Raw genomic sequence first — 21,739 nt, forward strand, 5'->3', positions numbered from 1 at the left:
TTCAGGGGGTCAACTTTTTTCAGTAATTTTTGGGGCACAGTCAGTTGTGGTTAATGTCACGCAACCTAACTGTGTTTTGCCACCCCAAACTTGAATAATATTAAAGGTGGTTTAAATAAAAACAAAAGGTTTTTTTTTAGTGATAAATTGTGATGACCCTGTTAATGAGAGAATATTTAGGGCACAATGACAAAATTGTGATCTAATTTTGTAGTTAATAAAATGATTAAACATATTTATATGCAAAAATAATTTGTATATTTTTAAATCCCCCAACCTGATTTTGACTTTCTCTGGAGGGTTCAAGCTTTAAGGAACCCCACAAAACCCCAACTAAATTGGCAACCCACTCTTACCCTTGGCTCCTCTCAGGACAAAGCCAAAACCCTCATTGTCTTTTTTCTGCAGGAGGACTGTCTTCTCCTTGATTATGTAGTCACTAAAAGAAAGCAAGAAAAGAAGGAAAGAAAGGATAGAGAGATTGCAGCAGAAGAGGCAGATAAAAGAGAAGAAAAGAGATGGTAAATATCTCCACTGCGTCAGGAAAACACTTAATTCCTGAACAAGCCATGAAGGAGGTGGCGGGGGGGAGGGTCAGAGGCCAGAGAAAAGCGGAGTACAGTGTATGAACGCATACATTACAGGACAGCCTGTACTGACTCTTTAAAGGAGAAGTGTCACTTTTTTTCAATGCTAATGTGCTTTTCAACAGTGGTGACACAGATGTGGAAAAATACATACTTAGAAATATATCTATATAGGCATATAATATAATATACACTACTATTCAAAAGTTTAGTAAGATTTTGTAAAAATCTTGTATTCAGAGAGGATGCATTTAATTTTGCTAAAGTTGCATTTACTTTTACAATGTTACAAAAGATTGTTCTTTCAAACTTTCTATTCCTCAAAGAATCCTGGAAAAATAAAAATGTATCACAGTTTCCATAAAAATATTAAGCAGCAACTGTCTTCAACATTGAAAACGCTAAGAAATGATTCTTGGACATTAAATTAGCATATTATAATGATATCAGAAGGATCATGTGACACTGAAGACTGGAGTAATGATGCTGAAAATTCAGCTTTGCATCACAGGAATAAATTATATTTTAAAATATATATACTTAGAAACTGTAGGTTCAGGGTTAGTACCTAGTTAGTGTCATTACTACAATAAGTACATAGTATGTTCATGCGAAACAGGACTGTAAAATATAGTGCTACAGATAGTTCTCTCACTAGTGGTTTCCATTCAGAGCAGAGCCCCACTGACTGACTCCACAGCTTTGTTTACAATACTCTGGCATCCGTGCTCTTGCGTCAACAAGTGCATTGCAGTTCAGAACACAATATCCCCATCCTTTAGCTCTGTGTTCAGGAGACTTAACCAACAGTATCCTCTCATTGCCTGAGGACCAGAGGAGAGGGACTAGGGGGACACACCAAGTCGATGCAAAACACAACAGCAGGTCAGACCGCACATGGCGATTCTCCTTCTCTAAACAGCATTACAAGAACAATTTGGCGGGAAACCAGTCACCGAGGCTTGATTTGAAGGCTGTCTGAAGTTCATCCATTGCACAAACCTTCACAACATCGTGCCAATCTTGAATGTAGCTCAAACGTCACACAGCAGTGGATGGGGCAGAAGTCCACCCACCGCAATAACACAATCTTGCTGTTGTGTAGTTGGGAAAAAGACTGCAGATCTTCTATGTGATGTTTGTGTGTGCAATGGGCACTGCAAGCGAGATGTTGGCGGTTGCCTAAGCAACGGCCAGAACTAGATATAGGAACTAGCCAGACTAATATGTAGACATGCACAGTGAGTGATACAGTACACACACTTGGCAGCCATATTGAACAGAATTAGTCATGCCAATGTTCACCTCGAAGGGATCTCAGCAACACGCCCAAACATAATGTTTTCAAAAGCAAACCAGAGTATGTTGGGCCAAGTACATAACTGGTCACAGCAAAACACTGGTTGTTTTGTCTGAGATCACGTCTATATTTAGGCAAAGGACCGATTGCTCTGAATAGTAATAGGTTTAGCAATGCAACTCAATGCATCTTTGTCGGTTTGCAAAGAAGTAAATGTTTGACAGAATCCACAGAATTGTGAGATCTATATCATAAAATACATACTATATATATATATATATATATATATATATATATATATATATATATTTTTTTTTTTTATGGTATTTGGTAGTGGGGCCAGTGATGACAGGGCATTTAAAAATCTAAACAAAAAATGTGTTTATGCTTCTTAAGGAGTGAATTAAGATTCTGAGTGTTCCAGAATGATTCACGAGCAGTTGAAATTATTCACATTTCCTTCAGTCATTATATATCTCACTGTCATTCAGTCACTGGTCTGATATATCTGTGAATGTGTGAAGTCAGTAGTCAGTTATGCTGCTGATACTAAGATGGTATAGGTTTCAGTGAGTTTATATGAGTCAGTTACTGTGTTAGTGAGTCAGTGTGGTTGTTTGTCCAACAGTGTCTCTGCCAGTCCATGAGTCATATGGCCAGTGATTTCATGAATCATGTGCTGCAGCTCTGATAAATGGCATCAGAGATGCTGCCTTCATGCTATACAGCTCCAAACTCGCTGCAGGTGTGCATCACGTTTATTATCACGTACAGGCACTATATTAGTGCACTGAACATGTGAGCGTATTTAACACACTCTCCTAGAATGCCCTTGGCTGCCCTGGATTGAAAATAATGGAAGTTCAGGCCTGAATTGTGGTGTGGGATTTCAGGTATGCTGCTTCTGAATTGTACTTCTTAATACTTTAATTCTTTAATTTAAAGTTCTACATTTACAGTGCAATAAATTCCTGCATGCAAAGAGAGAATTAGCAAATTAATCCACACAGATGAGCAAATCAAATAAATTATGTTATGTTAAATTACAGTATGATGAGTTTGGTGTAACACACTGAGCCCACAAACACCGGTTTTATTTACACAGTAAAGGAAGTGTCTTTTCATGTGTTTTTTTCCCACAAACTTCTGTTAAAACTGCTTAGTTTGTAATATGGCTGGTAATTTAAAAAAAAAAAAAAAAAAAAAGACACTGGCCCTAGCCTCTACACTGCCTAAACGGGTGGCTGAAAACTCATCTTCTGGTCACAAAACTGTTCTAGAATAAAGGCAGGGCTAAAAGTGCAAAATGTAATGGTGTGTGTTTATGTGTATAAGAAAGAAAGAAAGAAAGAAAGAAAGAAAGAAAGAAAGAAAGAAAGAAAGAAAGAAAGAAAGAAAGAAAGAAATAAAGAAAGAAAGAAAATTTTATGAAAAAAAAAAAAAAAATCAACAACTGAGACAAACTGAACAAGTAGCAGCAGCTTCTTTAAGTACTTCAGTGAATCTCATCTTCATAGACTGCAGCAGATTTGCCAGTTCTTACTGTGAGATATAACTCAGCTCTTCCACCAAGACACTTGAACTCGAACACATTGTCACACGTGGTTTGGCACCGCAAGGACGATCAGCTGTCCTTCCTGTCTCCCTGTAGCAATTAGGCATCTTACATTACAGACATTGCAGTTTATTGCTCTGGCCACATCTGCAGTCCTCATGCATCCTGCAGCAGGTCTATGGCAATAATAGGGACCTTTCTCCTGGTGTTTTTCAGAGACAGTAACCTTAATTGTCTCCTGCCTGTAAACTGTTAGTGTCTTAAAGCTGCAGTCCATGATTTTTCCTCTTTGTCGCCATCTCTTGTTTGAAACCTGCAATTGCAGTCATATGCGGAACAGTTATCTGTACGTGCGTTGTGCCTCGGCACAGCTCGTCAGCACGGATGAATCTAATGCTTGCTGTCAATCACCGCACCGGTGTGGATACTGTACTTCAGAATCACAGACTCTACGTCTTGAAAGTATGACCAATATAAGAATTTTCATTGGAAAATATCATCTGAAGCAAGCAAGTAACATTTCTGCCACTTTTGTTCTGACCAACTGAGGAAAAAGGCATCAGGTCTACAATAAATCACGCTGCCAAAGATGATTAAATCTAACGATCGGTTAGCTCGGATCATGCCAAACCGTGCAAATTATTATTACTGTTATACTTTGTTCTCAAATCGTTAATGTTAACAACATCAGCATTACTATGACTATGTGTACATTAGCGTTACCTGTAGATTTCAATTTCTGTAGCCACTCCACAGTCCAAGTCTTTTGCTTTTTGTCTACGGGTGAATCTCCAGTTGTCACTGATTGTCATTTGGATATTTCTGGATTACAATCCGCCATCAAAATGATAAGTTTAATTATTTCAGCTGCTGTGAGAAAAGGCTATAAATATGCCCGCTACCAGCTGCATCCTCACGTGATAAAACTGACTTGCCTGGACTCCTTCTTTCTGTTTACGGACGTGACGTAATGACGCCAAGAGGAACTGCTGCATGCTCAAATTTCCCACGGAAATCCACCATGTCGCTCTTATTATAAAACATTATTACAAGCTTACTGTTGTGAATCGAGCTAAGATAATGAGATAGTTTTGAACACTGGCTGGTTATGTACTTGCTCAAAAATTGATTTTGGATCATTTTTAACCAAAAAAAGTTACAGACTGCAGCTTTAAGGACTGTTCCACAGGTGCATGTGCAATAATTGTTTATGGTTCATAGAACAAGCATAGAACAAAAAGCATAGAACAAAAACATTGTTTAAACCCTTTCTAATAAATATCTGTAAAGTTTATATAAAAAAATGATCTTTAAAATACATTATCCTGAAGGGATGTTTCCTTTTTTTTGCTGAGTTTATACAGGTGTATACCAAAAATACAAGTGTATTGCAAATTATGAATATGATACTTTTTGTGGTAAATTGTTAGTCTTGTAAAAGACCATAATGTAAAATATAGTGTAAGGGCTATGTAGAAAAAACTAATTACTGTAAATTACTGTACTATTATAGAATTACTGTAGTAAAAAGTAAAAGTGTCACTTTGTAGCCTGATAATCTGTGTTGCATGTTTGTTTTCAATGCAAGTCTGTGTGAATGCTTGTGTGTCCAGTGCAAGTCAGGTGCTGCTGAGATAGTTTCAACTGTACCATACTGTACCCACATGCTGATAGTCACACTGTACACAGGCTCAGCCCTCAACCCACTCCATCTGTTCATTTCTCTCTCTCTTTCTCTCTTTCTCATCTCTCTCTCCTTGAATGCTTCTGAACTCCAGTCTCCATCTAAAAGCCAAATGTAAAAGCTTTCAGTGAACCTCTTAAAGAACACGAACCCGGGGCCGGGGGGTCGCTCATATCTCCCTTTGAACTCTTTCAGTAACTCCTCTGTGTGTCACCTCCTACCCTGCTTTCTATCTCAGTCCTCTCTTCTCTCCAACAGTCCGTCCGCACTCCTCCTCACATATCTTCCATCGCGCCTGCACAGAGGGATGCCAATGGTGGCCATTCTCCATATCACCCACTCATCCCTGCCCAGATCGAAAACAAGCCAGGAATGAATTGATGTGCAGAAAGTGATGGTCTCGCTTCAAGTTGGCACACCCTTTTTAAAGTTACAGACATCTCACAACCCGCTGAACCTCTCTTCCACACACATCTCGCCATTCTCTCTCCTCTTCAGGCATTAAGTTTCGACCTATGAAGTGATACAGACACAGTTTATACAGTAGCGGCATCCGTAACCGCTGAACATATGGTGAAGCCTACACAATCTCAATGTACAACTATTAAGACGTCTTCATGGTGACAAAACAACACTTGCAAACCACATTGCAGGCATCCACATGAAGAAGAACAGTTCTCTTTGTTGAACTTTGAGAGTTTTAACCCAAGACAGGTCTAATAAAAGCCAAACGGACACTGTACAAGATCAGCACCACATCAAACTGAACACACTCCACAATGAAACGCAGCAGGGGTTACGAGAAACCAGCGCAAACGTCCCCTCGTGAACAATCATTCTTAATTCCTCGAATGTACACATGCAAATCACACACACACGATAGAAATCCCAACAGCATCAATCCCTTCCAGTGAAGCTGGAGCTCCTCTAAATCAGCAGCTAATAGAGCCCAGCACATTCGCTCTCCATCCCACACACACACACGCGCACTCGCGTGCACAGAAACACACACCGGTTTAGCATTCTGTCCATCAGAGCAACGGTGTATCTAGCTGGAGGCAGACATTGTATTCTGCGGCCGTTAACAGAGAGACAGAAGCTGCGATTCACACACACACACACACACACACACACACGCATGCATGCAGCAGTGGAGACGCGTTACGCTGGCTAATGCGCGAGCGAGCGCTCGCTCTTCCGCACATAGACACACGCACACGTCCGAACGTGCGCACACGCGCGCATTGCAACACATCACTGCCTGTCGATCCACTCCATCACTCCGGCTCGTTCCGTGCACACATGCGGCGCTCTCTCTAGCCCACCTCCCTCCCTCCCAGCCGTGAGAAAAACATGAAAACAGCCAGTACCTGTAAATGAACCAGACGCTGCGATTCATAGGGCCTAGAGACGGCCAGGACGACGAGAGGGAGAGGGAGAGAGAGAGATCCTCCTCTCCGCATCCTCCCATCGCCATTTCCCCCCCCTCCTCCTCCTCCTCCACCTCCTCCTCCTACTGCTGCTCCTCTTCCAGCCAGAGAACAGCGAGCGAGAGCCGCGCGAGGGGAGGAGAGGAGGAGAGAGAGACGGAGAGAGTGAGAACGAGGGCCTAGCTCTCCCAACCCTTTCATACTTAAGACGGAGAGAGAGAGCGAGAAAGAGAGAGAGAGAGCGATGGTTCACTGTGACTGCGACAGAGGAGGAGGGAGAGTGAGCGAGGCAAGGAGAAAGAGAGGGAGGGAGGGCGAGATAGAGGGATAGAGAGAGAGAATGTGTGCTTGGAAGACATGGTTTAGCATGAAAGAGGACAGAAATGATGTAATTTGATGAAGGGACAGAGGGAGAGAGGGGCTTGAGGTGACTGAGTTTGTTTGCTGATTAGCTAATGCATGCATTGAATGTAAAGGATGCTAAGGGGCCGTTCACACAAGACACGTTTTTGCATTTTAATAAAGCTTGGAATCAAACGCAGGTGCCTCGAGATGCGTTTTTACAGTAAATTAACTCATCATTGCACCTGAAAAACGAAACAACATTCAGGGCATGAGATGATGAAAAAAAAGATGCACTTAAGTCTTTCTGATGTAGAAAAAACAGTACATGCCTAATGCGTGCATACACACACCTGCTGCAGTATAGGAGGGTCAAACCTTTGAGAAGGTGCAATTGAAATGCCAAGCACCAGTTTCACCAGTCACACACACACACACACATCTGTCTCTCTTTTAGTCCTCCTCATGTACACATCTGCCTTTTCCTCTCTTCTTCAGCACCCGTGTGAGTTGAACAGAGCGATGTTTCTATCACTGCCTCCACTAGTCACTGTTTTCCCATTCATAAAACTGGCAGCAGCGTTTGAGAGGTAGGGAGACAGGAAACGAGCGAGAGAGAGATAGAGCACTCTCTAGTGCTCTTGTCGGGTAGCCGTAGAGCACTACAGCTCTGAACCACCATCCGCTTATTACATCATCAATATCACAAGCTTCTGAATGAACATTTGTTTTTTATTTCCACACACTGGTGGATTTTTCAAAGCCGTTGCCTGTGGTCACACCTGATTCACAATCGTCAGATTTATTGTATAATGACTGACAGTTTTCTAGTTGAATATACGGTATTTTAGAATGTATTTATGTAATGGCAAAGCTCCGTTTTCAGTATTCATTCATTACTCCAGTCTTCAGTATCACATTATCCATCAGAAATCAATTCTAATATGATGATTTGCTGCTCAAGAAACATTCATGATTACTTTGTTAAAACACTATATTTTTGGGGGGGGGGGGGGGGGGGGCTTATTTGAATCTTTTGTAACATTCATGTTTAGTAACATTATAAATGTAACAAATCTTTTGCTGTCACTTTTGATCAATAATTTAATGCATACTTGCTGAATTAAAGTATGAATTCCTTTTAAAAAAAATCTTACTGACCCCAAACTTTTTAATGGTAGTGTATATTGTTACACCGTGTCTACACCGGATGCGAGCGGCGCGACACAACGCGTCAAAAGACAATAGAACCCATTATAATCAATGATACTGTCTACACTGGGTGCGAGCGGTGCGACACAACGCGTCAAAAGACAATAGAACCCATTATAATCAATGATACTGTCTACACCGGGTAAGAGCGGCGCGACACAACGCGTCAAAAGACAATAGAACCCATTATAATCAATGATACTGTCTACACCGGATGCGAGCGGCGCGACACAACGCGTCAAAAGACAATAGAACCCATTATAATCAATGATACTGTCTACACTGGGTGCGAGCGGTGCGACACAACGCGTCAAAAGACAATAGAACCCATTATAATCAATGATACTGTCTACACCGGGTAAGAGCGGCGCGACACAACGCGTCAAAAGACAATAGAACCCATTATAATCAATGATACTGTCTACACTGGGTGCGAGCGGTGCGACACAACGCGTCAAAAGACAATAGAACCCATTATAATCAATGATACTGTCTACACCGGATGCGAGCGGCGCGACACAACACATCAAAAGACAATAGAACCCATTATAATCAGTGATGCTGTCTACACCGGATGCGAGCGGTGCGACACAACGCGTCAAAAGACAATAGAACCCATTATAATCAGTGATGCTGTCTACACCGGATGCGAGCGGTGCGACACAACGCGTCAAAAGACAATAGAACCCATTATAATCAGTGATGCTGTCTACACCGGATGCGAGCGGTGCGACACAACGCGTCAAAAGACAATAGAACCCATTATAATCAGTGATGCTGTCTACACCGGATGCGAGCGGTGCGACACAACGCGTCAAAAGACAATAGAACCCATTATAATCAGTGATGCTGTCTACACCGGGTGCGAGCGGTGCAACACAACACATCAAAAGACAATAGAACCCATTATAATCAGTGATGCTGTCTACACCGGGTGCGAGCGGCGCGACACAACGCATCAAAAGACAATAGAACCCATTATAATCAGTGATACTGTCTACACCAGATGCGAGCGGCGCGACACAACACATCAAAAGACAATAGAACCCATTATAATCAGTGATGCTGTCTACACCGGGTGCGAGCGGCGCGACACAACACATCAAAAGACAATAGAACCCATTATAATCAGTGATACTGTCTACACCAGATGCGAGCGGCGCGACACAACACATCAAAAGACAATAGAACCCATTATAATCAGTGATGCTGTCTACACCGGGTGCGAGCGGTGCAACACAACACATCAAAAGACAATAGAACCCATTATAATCAGTGATGCTGTCTACACCGGATGTGAGCGGTGCGACACAACGCGTCAAAAGACAATAGAACCCATTATAATCAGTGATGCTGTCTACACCGGATGCGAGCGGCGCGACACAACACATCAAAAGACAATAGAACCCATTATAATCAGTGATGCTGTCTACACCGGATGCGAGCGGTGCGACACAACGCGTCAAAAGACAATAGAACCCATTATAATCAGTGATGCTGTCTACACCGGGTGCGAGCGGTGCAACACAACACATCAAAAGACAATAGAACCCATTATAATCAGTGATGCTGTCTACACCGGATGTGAGCGGTGCGACACAACGCATCAAAAGACAATAGAACCCATTATAATCAGTGATGCTGTCTACACCGGGTGCGAGCGGTGCAACACAACACATCAAAAGACAATAGAACCCATTATAATCAGTGATGCTGTCTACACCGGGTGCGAGCGGCGCGACACAACGCATCAAAAGACAATAGAACCCATTATAATCAGTGATACTGTCTACACCAGATGCGAGCGGCGCGACACAACACAACGCGTCAAAAGACAATAGAACCCATTATAATCAGTGATGCTGTCTACACCGGGTGCGAGCGGCGCGACACAACGCAACACATCAAAAGACAATAGAACCCATTATAATCAGTGATGCTGTCTACACCGGGTGCGAGCGGTGCGACACAACACATCAAAAGACAATAGAACCCATTATAATCAGTGATGCTGTCTACACCGGGTGCGAGCGGTGCGACACAACACATCAAAAGACAATAGAACCCATTATAATCAGTGATGCTGTCTATTTACCGATAAACACCACCATCTTGTGGGTGTTTTGAGAATTGCGCGCAGGATCGCCATTACAGTACATCTGAGGGGAGACGAGACAACGGCGTGCACAGGTAAAGTACACTTACCTGCTTTGCTGTAATTAGTAAACATTATTTAACACAGCCATTAGATGTGTTACATAAATGCCTGAAATGTATTTATAGTTTATGCAGCAAGCTCACATTTACAGATTATATAGTAAATGTTTATATAAAAACACTGTAATTATATAAACATTTACTATATAACCATAAATTCGCTAAGAAACATCCAAGTAAACGCAACTCTTTGGAAATTAATTATTTATTATCCGCGAGCGATCGCAGTTTGAGTAGGCCTATAGTTCTGTGTATGCATAGATAAACAGTGCTTTATATTTTATAATCTAGAATGACTAAAACATTATTAATAATTCTGATATAACATACCAGTTGAGAAATGCAATAAAATACAATGTTTTGTTTGTTATATTCCAATATTCCAGAGAATATTATTCAGTTATTTAACATTATCCAGCGAATTATTCTTCACTCTTTAGCCTATTAAACAGTTTATAAATCTACTAAAACTGTAGTTTAAAATGAAGTATTACATTTCTGCAAAGTTGATATGACTCCTGTCTTTAATTTATTAACTGAAAACAGACATTCTACATTTATTTTGCTTATTGTTATTATTAGTGTTTCTGCTGATGCTTTTCATAAAAAAAAAAAAAATTTTTTAATATGAAGATTAAAGTTAACATGAAAGACTACTAATTTTCAACAAAAACAGCTTAGTAACAGTGCACTTTATTTTTTTGCACTTTCAGACCCCTCTATTTATTGGTATATAAATAAGATTTATTTTGTTTTCTATGCAAGGAGGGAGTGATTGTTATAAATAAAAAGTTTGTTCAGTTCAGTGGTGTTAATCGTGTCAAAAACAGAAGTATAACAGTAAATAAATATTGGTTCTGCATATCGGTTATCGGGCACATAAACACACAAATTATCGGTATCGGTTCTAAAAAAATCAATATCGGTCGATCACTAGTAAGAATGCATTGTAATAGTAATTATCTTGTCTCTTGTTTTGAAAACAACTCTTAAAAAATACCTTTCTGTTTACATTACATTTATGTTTCAAAGAGATGAAGATCATATGCCTAGGCAAAACAATAAAAATACTACTGCAAGCCACAAAACTACTGCAATAAACATCTGAGTAATAAGACTGAAGTTATGTATTATAAAAGCATTAATAACAGGAGTTACTGTAAAACCTTCAAGACTGAAAGGGATTGTCTAATTAAGACATTAATCTTTAAATGTATGAAAGAACACAAAAAGTATTTTGTGCAGAGATAAGCATGACTGATTTATAATTAATAATTGAATAAAATAATTCACATAATTATATAAAATTAATTAACAGTCAAAAAGTCATTGGCGTGTTAATGAGCTCAATGTTTGTAATGGTCCGAGAGTCTCTACATGTTAATCAGACTAATAAGAAGACCATGGGACAGCGACATTAGCCACGCATGCTACCATTGGTACACGGTTAAGTAATCACTGTCACACAAACATGAAGACTAAGAGAGATTAATATTAATTTCACTTTCCACTGGACAGAGCCTAGTGGATAATATGTTTACTTACACAACCCAACTGTTAGTGGGGATATCTGTAAAGGAAAGGCCATGAGAATGATCTCAAACTCTTCTTACTGACTCAAATGTAAGAATGTGGGTATTGCTCTTGTTTGTGGTGTATTTTTCTTAACTTCTGAACCTGTTGCTCTGTTCCTGTCTCTGCACCGTGACAGATGTATACACTTCCACACCCATCTGCTTCCTCTTCCACCTTCTGTCCATCTGACCTTTGTTCCTTCCTCTTCCTCTGCTTGTCCTCCCACACCTATCACACTCTGTCCCTCTCTGCCCTTTCTTTTTCCCCCGTCTTCTCTTATTATCATAGTTCTACACTGACACCACCCCTTATTTCTGCAATGACCTTGAGTGGACGCTAAAAACCCTTAAAATCATTCTCTTTCCTTAAAGGGATAGTTCACCCCAAAAATACAATGAAAGTGAATGGTTATCAAGCCAGATTTTCAGGGAATCATGACTTTAAAATTTAAATCATGACTGCTTTCACACAAATACAAAGTTCTGTCGTGAAACGCTAGATGACGCCGGCTGATAGATCCTTAACTCAGTCTGCTTGCAATCACATCATTCTCTATAGGGCACAGCTGATTGGTTCCTGCTGTATCAGTAGCCAATAAGCTCACTGCTCAACCTTTAGGAACTTGGTCAGCATTTGCTGTAACAGTTGCAGTGTGCTTTCAGAAACCCTCCACCTTCCCCAGCTCCACCTGTATAGATCTGCTACAGGTAATTCATGTATGCTATATAGTACAGAAATCTTATCATATGAAATCAGATGACTTCGGAAAATAGTGCACAAGTTGTAAAGACTAATTTTTATGATTTTTTTTTTTCTTGACAGCCCCTAGAGTGGTAGATTTCAACTTTTTGGACTCCAAAATATAATTCAAAGAGCCGACACTTCTAGTTTCTGTGAACAAAACTGCATGATCTAAGAAGTTTTAAATGTTCTTCAGGGTTCCCACTCTTTTCAACCAATGAATTTTCATGACTTTTCCAGTTGGTTATGATTTACTGGATAAAGATTAAGAATAATGATTCTTAAAAATATATTTTACTCACAATTTCTACCTGATCAAATATTTTAGAGCTTGGCATAACTACAAAAATGTATATTCATTATAAAAATGCCCATGGGGATGAAAGATTTTGTTAAATTTATGTGACTTTTCCAGGTCTAGAAATCACACTTTTAAAATTAGTATACCTCATATATCCAGGTTTTTCAAGACTGTGAGAATCCTTTAGGATTGTTTAGGGAGTGAATTAAAAATCAGAGGTATCATGATTTTTAGTTGTTAACTGATTTGAATGCTTATTTTTTCTTATTTTAAATCACTTTAAGTCATTTTAAGGCCTCCTTAGCAGGAGCGTAGCCAACAGACAAGCCTGATGGGCATAGGCCCAGCCAGTTGAATAGGCCCCCCAGTTATTGTAGAAATATAATATTTATTAAAGTACTGTTGTTTCATTTATTTTAATATCATTACAACCATTATTATAACATCTCAAATCCTGATAGACAGAACCGTAGATCACTGAAAAGCCATGCAATATCGTGTTCATATCGCAGATGAATCGCCTTCGATAATGAACGTGATATTGCGTGGCTTTTCAGTGATCTACGGCTCTGTCTATTAAATGCCGCTCCATTTGAAAGCAGGTGATGGCGATTTAGCGGTAATCAGGGAACCGGCTTTACTGACGAAATGCGCGTGACAATCTCATGCGATATATCGTGCAGCCCTAGTTTTTATTGTTCTAATTTCTTAAAAAATTACACAATTTGAAAGCTGGGACTTTGTTTAATATCATAAGTAACCTGTTCTGTCTTGTCTGTCGACGTGTTGTCAGTGTCCTCTTTGCTCCGCGATGTATTTTTCCACTCTGTGTGGCGTGACAGCGCCACGGCTTGTCGGACAAAGCAACAGTAACTAAGGGGGGCGGGTCTTTGCGAAGGGTCAATTGAACAGACGTGAGGGATTGTTTCTACACAGCTTTGTTATAACATTATTGAGTATTGTAATATGCAACAGTATTTAGTGCTTAGTCCTATCGTGGATACATTTTGGTTATGTTGACACTGGACACGCTTTCCCCCCACGTAGTTACAAACATGTTTTACTGTGCGTGTTCTACTGCAGTTTATTTTCAATAAAACAAAAGAAAAAATTATTGTAATTACCTGAACATTGAGTCAGTTAGTTTGCTTTTGGCAATAAGGAATATGTAGGAAAGTGAAGGACCCTACGTGAAAGTGCTCGCTCACTTTTGCCTAGGCCCGGCCAAAAATAAAGTTCTGCCTACGCCACTGCCCCCTTAGAGGTTAGCTGATGTCTTCTAGTGGGCCTCGGTCCCCCGATTGAGAACCACTGCCCTACACTGAAAAAAAAAGTAACATCTAAATGAACTGGTTTTATCCAAGTCAAAAACATTATTTAATATCGCTGAATCAACCAAAACACCTTAATTTATACCAACAAAACTATTTTTGGACTACTTTTTACAGTGATAGAGTCCCCTTTCACCTCCAAATGTATATGGAAGAGAGCAGCTCAGACATTTGGCTAAAGTTCTCAGAGGGTTTCGAAACAACATGATAGTGAATAAATGATGACAGAATGATCATTTTAGGGTGAACTATCCCTTTAAAAACAAACACACAATGTACCCACCGGACAACGCAAACACAAGTAGGTAGAGAGAGACCCCTCCCCCTACCCGTGTCACCTCCCCCCTCCTTTAACAATGTCTGTAAACAAAGCGGAACCTATGAATGCAGGAGGAGAGGGAGCGAGGGAATCGAAAAAGAGGGAAACACAGCCGCGCATCTCCGTCCCTCGGGAGGAAAACGGTCAAGGATGAGGGAACTGGGAAGAGAGAGACATGAACAAGAAGAGAAAGAGTGAGCTAAAGGGGAGAGAAAGCAAGAACTCACATCATCTCTGTCAAAGCCTCTTTCGTTGGATGTCGATGTTGGTCCTCTTTGCCCTCCCCCTCCGTCTCCCTCTGCCTCCTTCGCTCTCTCTACGGCATTGCTGGATCCACAATCTACTGCCTTATTCTTCCTCTTTCTACAACTCTCACACTCTTTCTATCCTGGTACATGGTACTACACCACACCGCTGTTCATTCAGAGCATGTGTGTGATGAAGTGAGAGAGAGAGAGAGGAGGGGAGAAAGAGCGAGAGTGAGCGAAAGAGAGGGAGAAGCAGCAGGAAGAGAAGGGGTAAGGAAGTGTGGATAGTGGCAGAAGGCGTATGTGTGCCTGTACAGTACAGTATGTATTTGTACACGTGTTCTCATATCTGTATCGATGCCAGAAAACTTGCTGGCACATTTTCACTGCAAGACCGCGCAGGACTCATTTGGTGAACTTTTACCTGAAATTATACTGTACGTCCTTGACCCTATTTCACAGATCACTGTCCTATAAAGAGATCACGTGCGTTGGAAAGGGAAAAAGAGAGTGCTGCAGGGAGCTCAGGGACAAGGGCGCTGGAATTGTGACACAATTGAATGTGCACCGACCGAAGGAAGACAAGGAGGGATGAAGCACAGAGAGGAAGGTTGCCATTAAAAATGACTCGTCGAGAGAAGGACAATGATGGAGGTGGTGAGGCAATGCCAGAAAGGACTTAGTGATCTGTGAGGTCCTGGAAAAGTGGGTCTGAGATGAAAACAGAAGAACCGAGGTTGGAGGAAGAAGAGAGACATATTTTGAACAACGAAAGAGCGAATTTTACAGCATTTATTAATCTAGGTTAATATTAATTTACCAATATAAAATGTGTTGATTGTTATTTGATGTTTATTGATAATACATTAACTAATATTAACCTTAAAATGTATTAATGTATTGCAGAATATGTAGAAACATTAATCTAGATTAATAAATGCTGTAAAAGTATTTGTGTGTATGTATATATATTTCTTTATGTCTTTTCTTTAAGATCTCATTGGTAGCTTTAGATGGGTATGTTATGGGGATTGATTCTGTCATTGTTCAAATATTCTGGTAGTTGTTGTTGTTTTATAAATATGCCGATATCCACTGGAGTTAGCCCATATATTGTAGCTTAATTTGTTCAAAAAACAGTTTTTGGCCAAATCTTTTCCCAAAATATAGGCAGTTGATTGCAGATCTCATGTAGTATATCTGTACTCACTCTGAGAGCTCTTCTTTTCTCTCTGTGGCAGTTGTAAGACCTTTTGGCCTGCTGTCAGCTAGTTTTCTTGATTAATTCTTTTTGTAGGTAATAAGTTGTAGAAGTCTTGTATTCTTGAAATTTATCAAAACTGAATGTATGTCTTATCTTAAAACAACATTAAAACTAAAAAATCAGGAGCTCATTTTCTTGCTGCTGCTCAGCTGCTCTCTCTTTCTCTTTAGTGCCCTTCATAGTCTGACCTCCAGATGGAGTCACCACAGGGGTGGGAGGGTGATGGAGAGAAAATGAAAGAGTGCAGGGGGTGAGTAAAATGGGAGGAATTAAAAGAGAGAGAGGGAGCACAAGGGAGAGTAAGAGCAGGATAAGGGGGTGAGGAAGCCAAAAATAGAGGGGTGAAAAAATAATTTGAAACTGAAAACACAGTAAAGAGTATTAATGTGTGTGATTTCTACACGTGCGCGAATGGGAGCGAGTGAGTGTGACCTGCGAGATTCAGAGTATAATAATGAATGTGATTTATAATGTGTATATTTGTATGTAAATAATTTGCTGTGCTTGTATTGTGTTGTAGTGCAGGCTGTTGGGATGAGGTGAGTGTGAGCTCTCTCTGTGGCTGGGACAGAAAGACATCACATGAAGCAGCTTTGTTTACTGTGAGGCGCTAATGAAAAGAGCTCAGCAGTGTTAATTTACCAGCACACGACTCACAGACAGCTAGACAGACTGAGAAAGAGAATGAGAGTACAATATGGCCACCAAAAACAGATATTACAGTCTTGTGCAAAGTTTCATTAGACTGTCACTTAAATTCAAAGGGGCTGGGACAATATTTTTAGACCCATCCTGCTCCCCCAGGATACAACATAGAGGACTTCAGTGACTCCCCTCGTTTTTCCAAGCCCCTGACGATGGCCCTGAGTAGATGACACATTTTATGTGAACCATCCTATAAAAGTAGATTACTGATGATGACTTGGAGGCTATTCACACCCGTTTTTGTGTTTAAAAACGCAAGAAGCAGGGAAGTGGAGACGCAAGATGTGAAGGCAATGGTCAAACTTCATTTAGCACACATTTACATATACACTCATTTTCCAGGTCAAAATATCTAAAAATTCTTTAGATATATTTAGAATTCTTTAGTGCCAAAAAAGACTTAATTAAAACTGAGCCTCCAAAGGGTATGGAAGCTTATTTCCACCACAGAATAATTCAATTTAAAAGATAATTGTGACTTTTTAGCTCACAATTCTGACTTTTTTCTCAGAATTGCGAGATATAAACTCGTAATTTTGAAAAAAACAAAACAAAACAGAATTGCCAGAGTTTATATCTTGCAATTCTGACTTTATAATGCAAATGCGACTTTATCACACAATTCTGACTTTATAACTCGCAGTTGCTTGTTTATATCTCACAATTCTGACTTTATAACATGCAATTGCGACTATATCATGCAATTCTGACTTTATAACTCGTAATTATGAATTTATATCACACAATTCTGACTTTATAACTCGCAATTATGAGTTTATATCACGCAATTCTGACTTTATAACTCGCAATTGCTTGTTTATATCACGCAATTCTGACTTTATAATGCAAATGCGACTTTATCACGCAATTCTGACTTTATAATGCAAATGCAACTTTATCACGCAATTCTGACTTTATAATGCAAATGCGACTTTATCACACAATTCTGACTTTATAACTCGCAGTTGCTTGTTTATATCTCACAATTCTGACTTTATAACATGCAATTGCGACTATATCATGCAATTCTGACTTTATAACTCGCAATTATGAGTTTATATCACGCAATTCTGACTTTATAACTCGCAATTATGAGTTTATATCACGCAATTCTGACTTTATAACTCGCAATCGCTTGTTTATATCACGCAATTCTGACTTTATAACTCGCAATTATGAGTTTATATCATGCAATTCTGACTATAACTCGAAATTGAGTTTATATCACGCAATTCTGACTTTATAACTCGCAATTATGAGTTTATATCACGCAATTCTGACTTTATAACATGCAATTGCGACTATATCACGCAATTCTGACTTTATAACTCGCAGTTGCTTGTTTATATCTCGCAATTCTGACTTTATAACATGCAATTGCGACTATATCACGCAATTCTGACTTTATAACTCGCAGTTGCTTGTTTATATCTCGCAATTCTGACTTTATAACATGCAATTGCGACTATATCACGCAATTCTGACTTTATAACTCGCAGTTGCTTGTTTATATCTCGCAATTCTGACTTTATAACATGCAATTGCGACTATATCACGCAATTCTGACTTTATAACTCGCAGTTGCTTGTTTATATCTCGCAATTCTGACTTTATAACATGCAATTGCGACTATATCACGCAATTCTGACTTTATAACTCGCAGTTGCTTGTTTATATCACGCAATTCTGACTTTATAACATGCAATTATGAGTTTATATCACGCAATTCTGACTTTATAACATGCAATTGCGACTTTATATCACACAATTCTGACTTTATAACTCACAATTGCTTGTTTATCTCACAATTCTGACTTTATAACATGCAATTGCGACTATATCACGCAATTCTGACTTTATAACTCGCAATTATGAGTTTATATCTCGCAATTCTGACTTTATAACATGCAATTGCGACTTTATATCACACAATTCTGACTTTATAACTCGCAACTGCTTGTTTATCTCACAATTCTGACTTTATAACATGCAATTGCGACTTTATATCACGCAATTCTGACTTTATAACTCACAGTTGCTTGTTTATATCTCAAAATTCTGACTTTATAACATGCAATTGCGACTATATCATGCAATTCTGACTTTATAACTCGCAGTTGCTTGTTTATATCTCGCAATTCTGACTTTATAACATGCAATTGCGACTTTATATCATACAATTCTGACTTTATAACTCACAATTATGAGTTTATATCACGCAATTCTTAATATAACTCGCAATTGCGACTTTATATCACACAATTCTGACTTTATAACTCACAATTGCTTTATCTCGCAATTCTGACTTTATAACATGCAATTATGAGTTTATATCACGCAATTCTTAATATAACTCGCAATTGCGACTTTATATCACACAATTCTGACTTTATAACTTACAATTGCTTGTTTATCTCGCAATTCTGACTTTATAACATGCAATTGCGACTTTATATCACACAATTCTGACTTTATAACTCACAATTGCTTGTTTATCTCACAATTCTGACTTTATAACTCGCAATTGCTTGTTTATCTCGCAATTCTGACTTTATAACATGCAATTGCGACTTTATATCACACAATTCTGATTTTATAACTCGCAATCGCTTGTTTATATCACGCAATTCTGACTTTATAACTCGCAATTATGAGTTTATATCATGCAATTCTGACTATAACTCGAAATTGAGTTTATATCACGCAATTCTGACTTTATAACTCGCAATTATGAGTTTATATCACGCAATTCTGACTTTATAACATGCAATTGCGACTATATCACGCAATTCTGACTTTATAACTCGCAGTTGCTTGTTTATATCTCGCAATTCTGACTTTATAACATGCAATTGCGACTATATCACGCAATTCTGACTTTATAACTCGCAGTTGCTTGTTTATATCTCGCAATTCTGACTTTATAACATGCAATTGCGACTATATCACGCAATTCTGACTTTATAACTCACAATTGCTTGTTTATCTCACAATTCTGACTTTATAACATGCAATTGCGACTATATCACGTAATTCTGACTTTACAACTCGCAGTTGCTTGTTTATATCTCGCAATTCTGACTTTATAACATGCAATTGCGACTTTATATCACACAATTCTGACTTTATAACTCACAGTTGCTTGTTTATCTCACAATTCTGACTTTATAACATGCAACTGCGACTATATCACGCAATTCTGACTATAACTCACAATTATGAGTTTATATCACGCAATTCTTAATATAACTCACAATTGCGACTTTATATCACAGAATTCTGACTTTATAACTCACAATTGCTTGTTTATCTCACATTTCTGACTTTATAACATGCAACTGCGACTATATCACGCAATTTTGACTTTATAACTCACAATTATGAGTTTATATCACGCAATTCTTAATATAACTCACAATTGCGACTTTATATCACACAATTCTGACTTTATAACTCACAATTGCTTGTTTATCTCGCAATTCTGACTTTATAACATGCAACTGTGACTTTATATTACACAATTCTGATTTTATAACTCACAATTGCTTGTTTATCTCACAATTCTGACTTTATAACATGCAACTGCGACTATATCACGCAATTCTGAATTCTTAATATAACTCGCAATTGCGACTTTATATCGCACAATTCTGAGAAAAAAAGTGAGAATTGCAAGATGTAAACTTGCAATTGCAAGAAAAAAGTCAGAATTGTGAGATAAAAAGTCATTACCTTTTTTTTATTCAGTGGCGGAAACAAGCTTCCATAAAAGGGACATGGTGGTGGAAAAAATATAACATGGGAGGAAAAATATATATTTCAATGCTTTTGCGTTTGCTCGCAAAGAATGCAGGAGAAGTTTTGCGAGCAAACGCAAAAACATTGAAATATATATTTTTCCTCCCATGTTATATTTTTTCCATCACCATGTCCCTTTAGGGGCTCTGTAAATTAAAGACTGTTTGTAAAAATGTTTGTAGTGGATCTTAAAAGGATAGTGACATAAAAGAACAAATCTTATATTATGGATCAACAATGGCCACCAAAACTGTTTGGTTACCAACATTCTTCAAAACATCTTTTTTGGTGCTCAGCAGAAGAACGAACTTTTGCCCAAATAACTACCTTATTTAGTTTGTAACAAAATAAGGTAGTGTGACCATACTATACGTCTGGACGTGCATCCCACTGGGATTCATTCTAAATGTCCGGGATTTTGATATTGATGTGCTCTCTACAGCCCTCATACATTCCATGGACGTGTAGATATCAAATTCTCACAATTGTTCGATTATGTACAATGTCTGCACACTATTGGTCATTATTACCCTCAGCAAGAGTAACGCCGGATTCATATATCACACACTCGTCTCGTTTTACCAACCTTCATACTAAGAGCATGAGCTGTGCTATGTCACACTTTAACCACTTCAATGACCACGGCACAACAACTAGATGTAAAGTAGTTTTTTCACAGAATATCTGAACAATCTGTAAGCTGTAATTCAGATTTATTTTAGAATTACAATCAATGCATGTATAGCTTTATACAAAATATATTACAGAAATTATTCTGTACATAAACCATTAAAGTGACACATCACATTCTTCAATGTCAACCTCAGCTATTTAATCCTGAAATTAATTTAACAGACTTGCGTCTGATTTCCAAAACCAGCTTCACAGGCCGCAAACATTGCGATGCATGAATCACACGCTGGCATCACCATCTCCATGCCTGTCAGTCTATCACTCACTCACTCACAGCAGTGCGAGAAAAGGCGCCAAGGCCTCCTCAGGTGAGTTGATGCCAACGGCAGCAGTTTAGAAGAAGAATTGACAGAAAACTCTCCACGTGCACGAACGAAAACCCATGAGAGGTGAGCAAATGATCAAGAATGCACATCACTTTCGATTTTTCAGTTGTG

At 39.0% G+C, this 21,739-nt stretch overlaps 1 protein-coding gene across 1 annotated transcript in view; it reads right to left on the bottom strand.

The window, feature by feature from the left end:
* Window positions 1–21,739, bottom strand: part of shank1 (SH3 and multiple ankyrin repeat domains 1) — a 71,495-nt gene that overhangs the window by 13,601 nt on the left and 36,155 nt on the right. Inside the window, 1 exon segment of the mRNA XM_048204067.1 lies at window positions 357–439. Within this exon segment, the coding sequence (XP_048060024.1) occupies window positions 357–439 (83 nt within the window).

Source organism: Megalobrama amblycephala, linkage group LG1 (genome assembly GCF_018812025.1).
Source record: "Megalobrama amblycephala isolate DHTTF-2021 linkage group LG1, ASM1881202v1, whole genome shotgun sequence".
Taxonomy (NCBI): Eukaryota; Metazoa; Chordata; class Actinopteri; order Cypriniformes; family Xenocyprididae; genus Megalobrama; species Megalobrama amblycephala.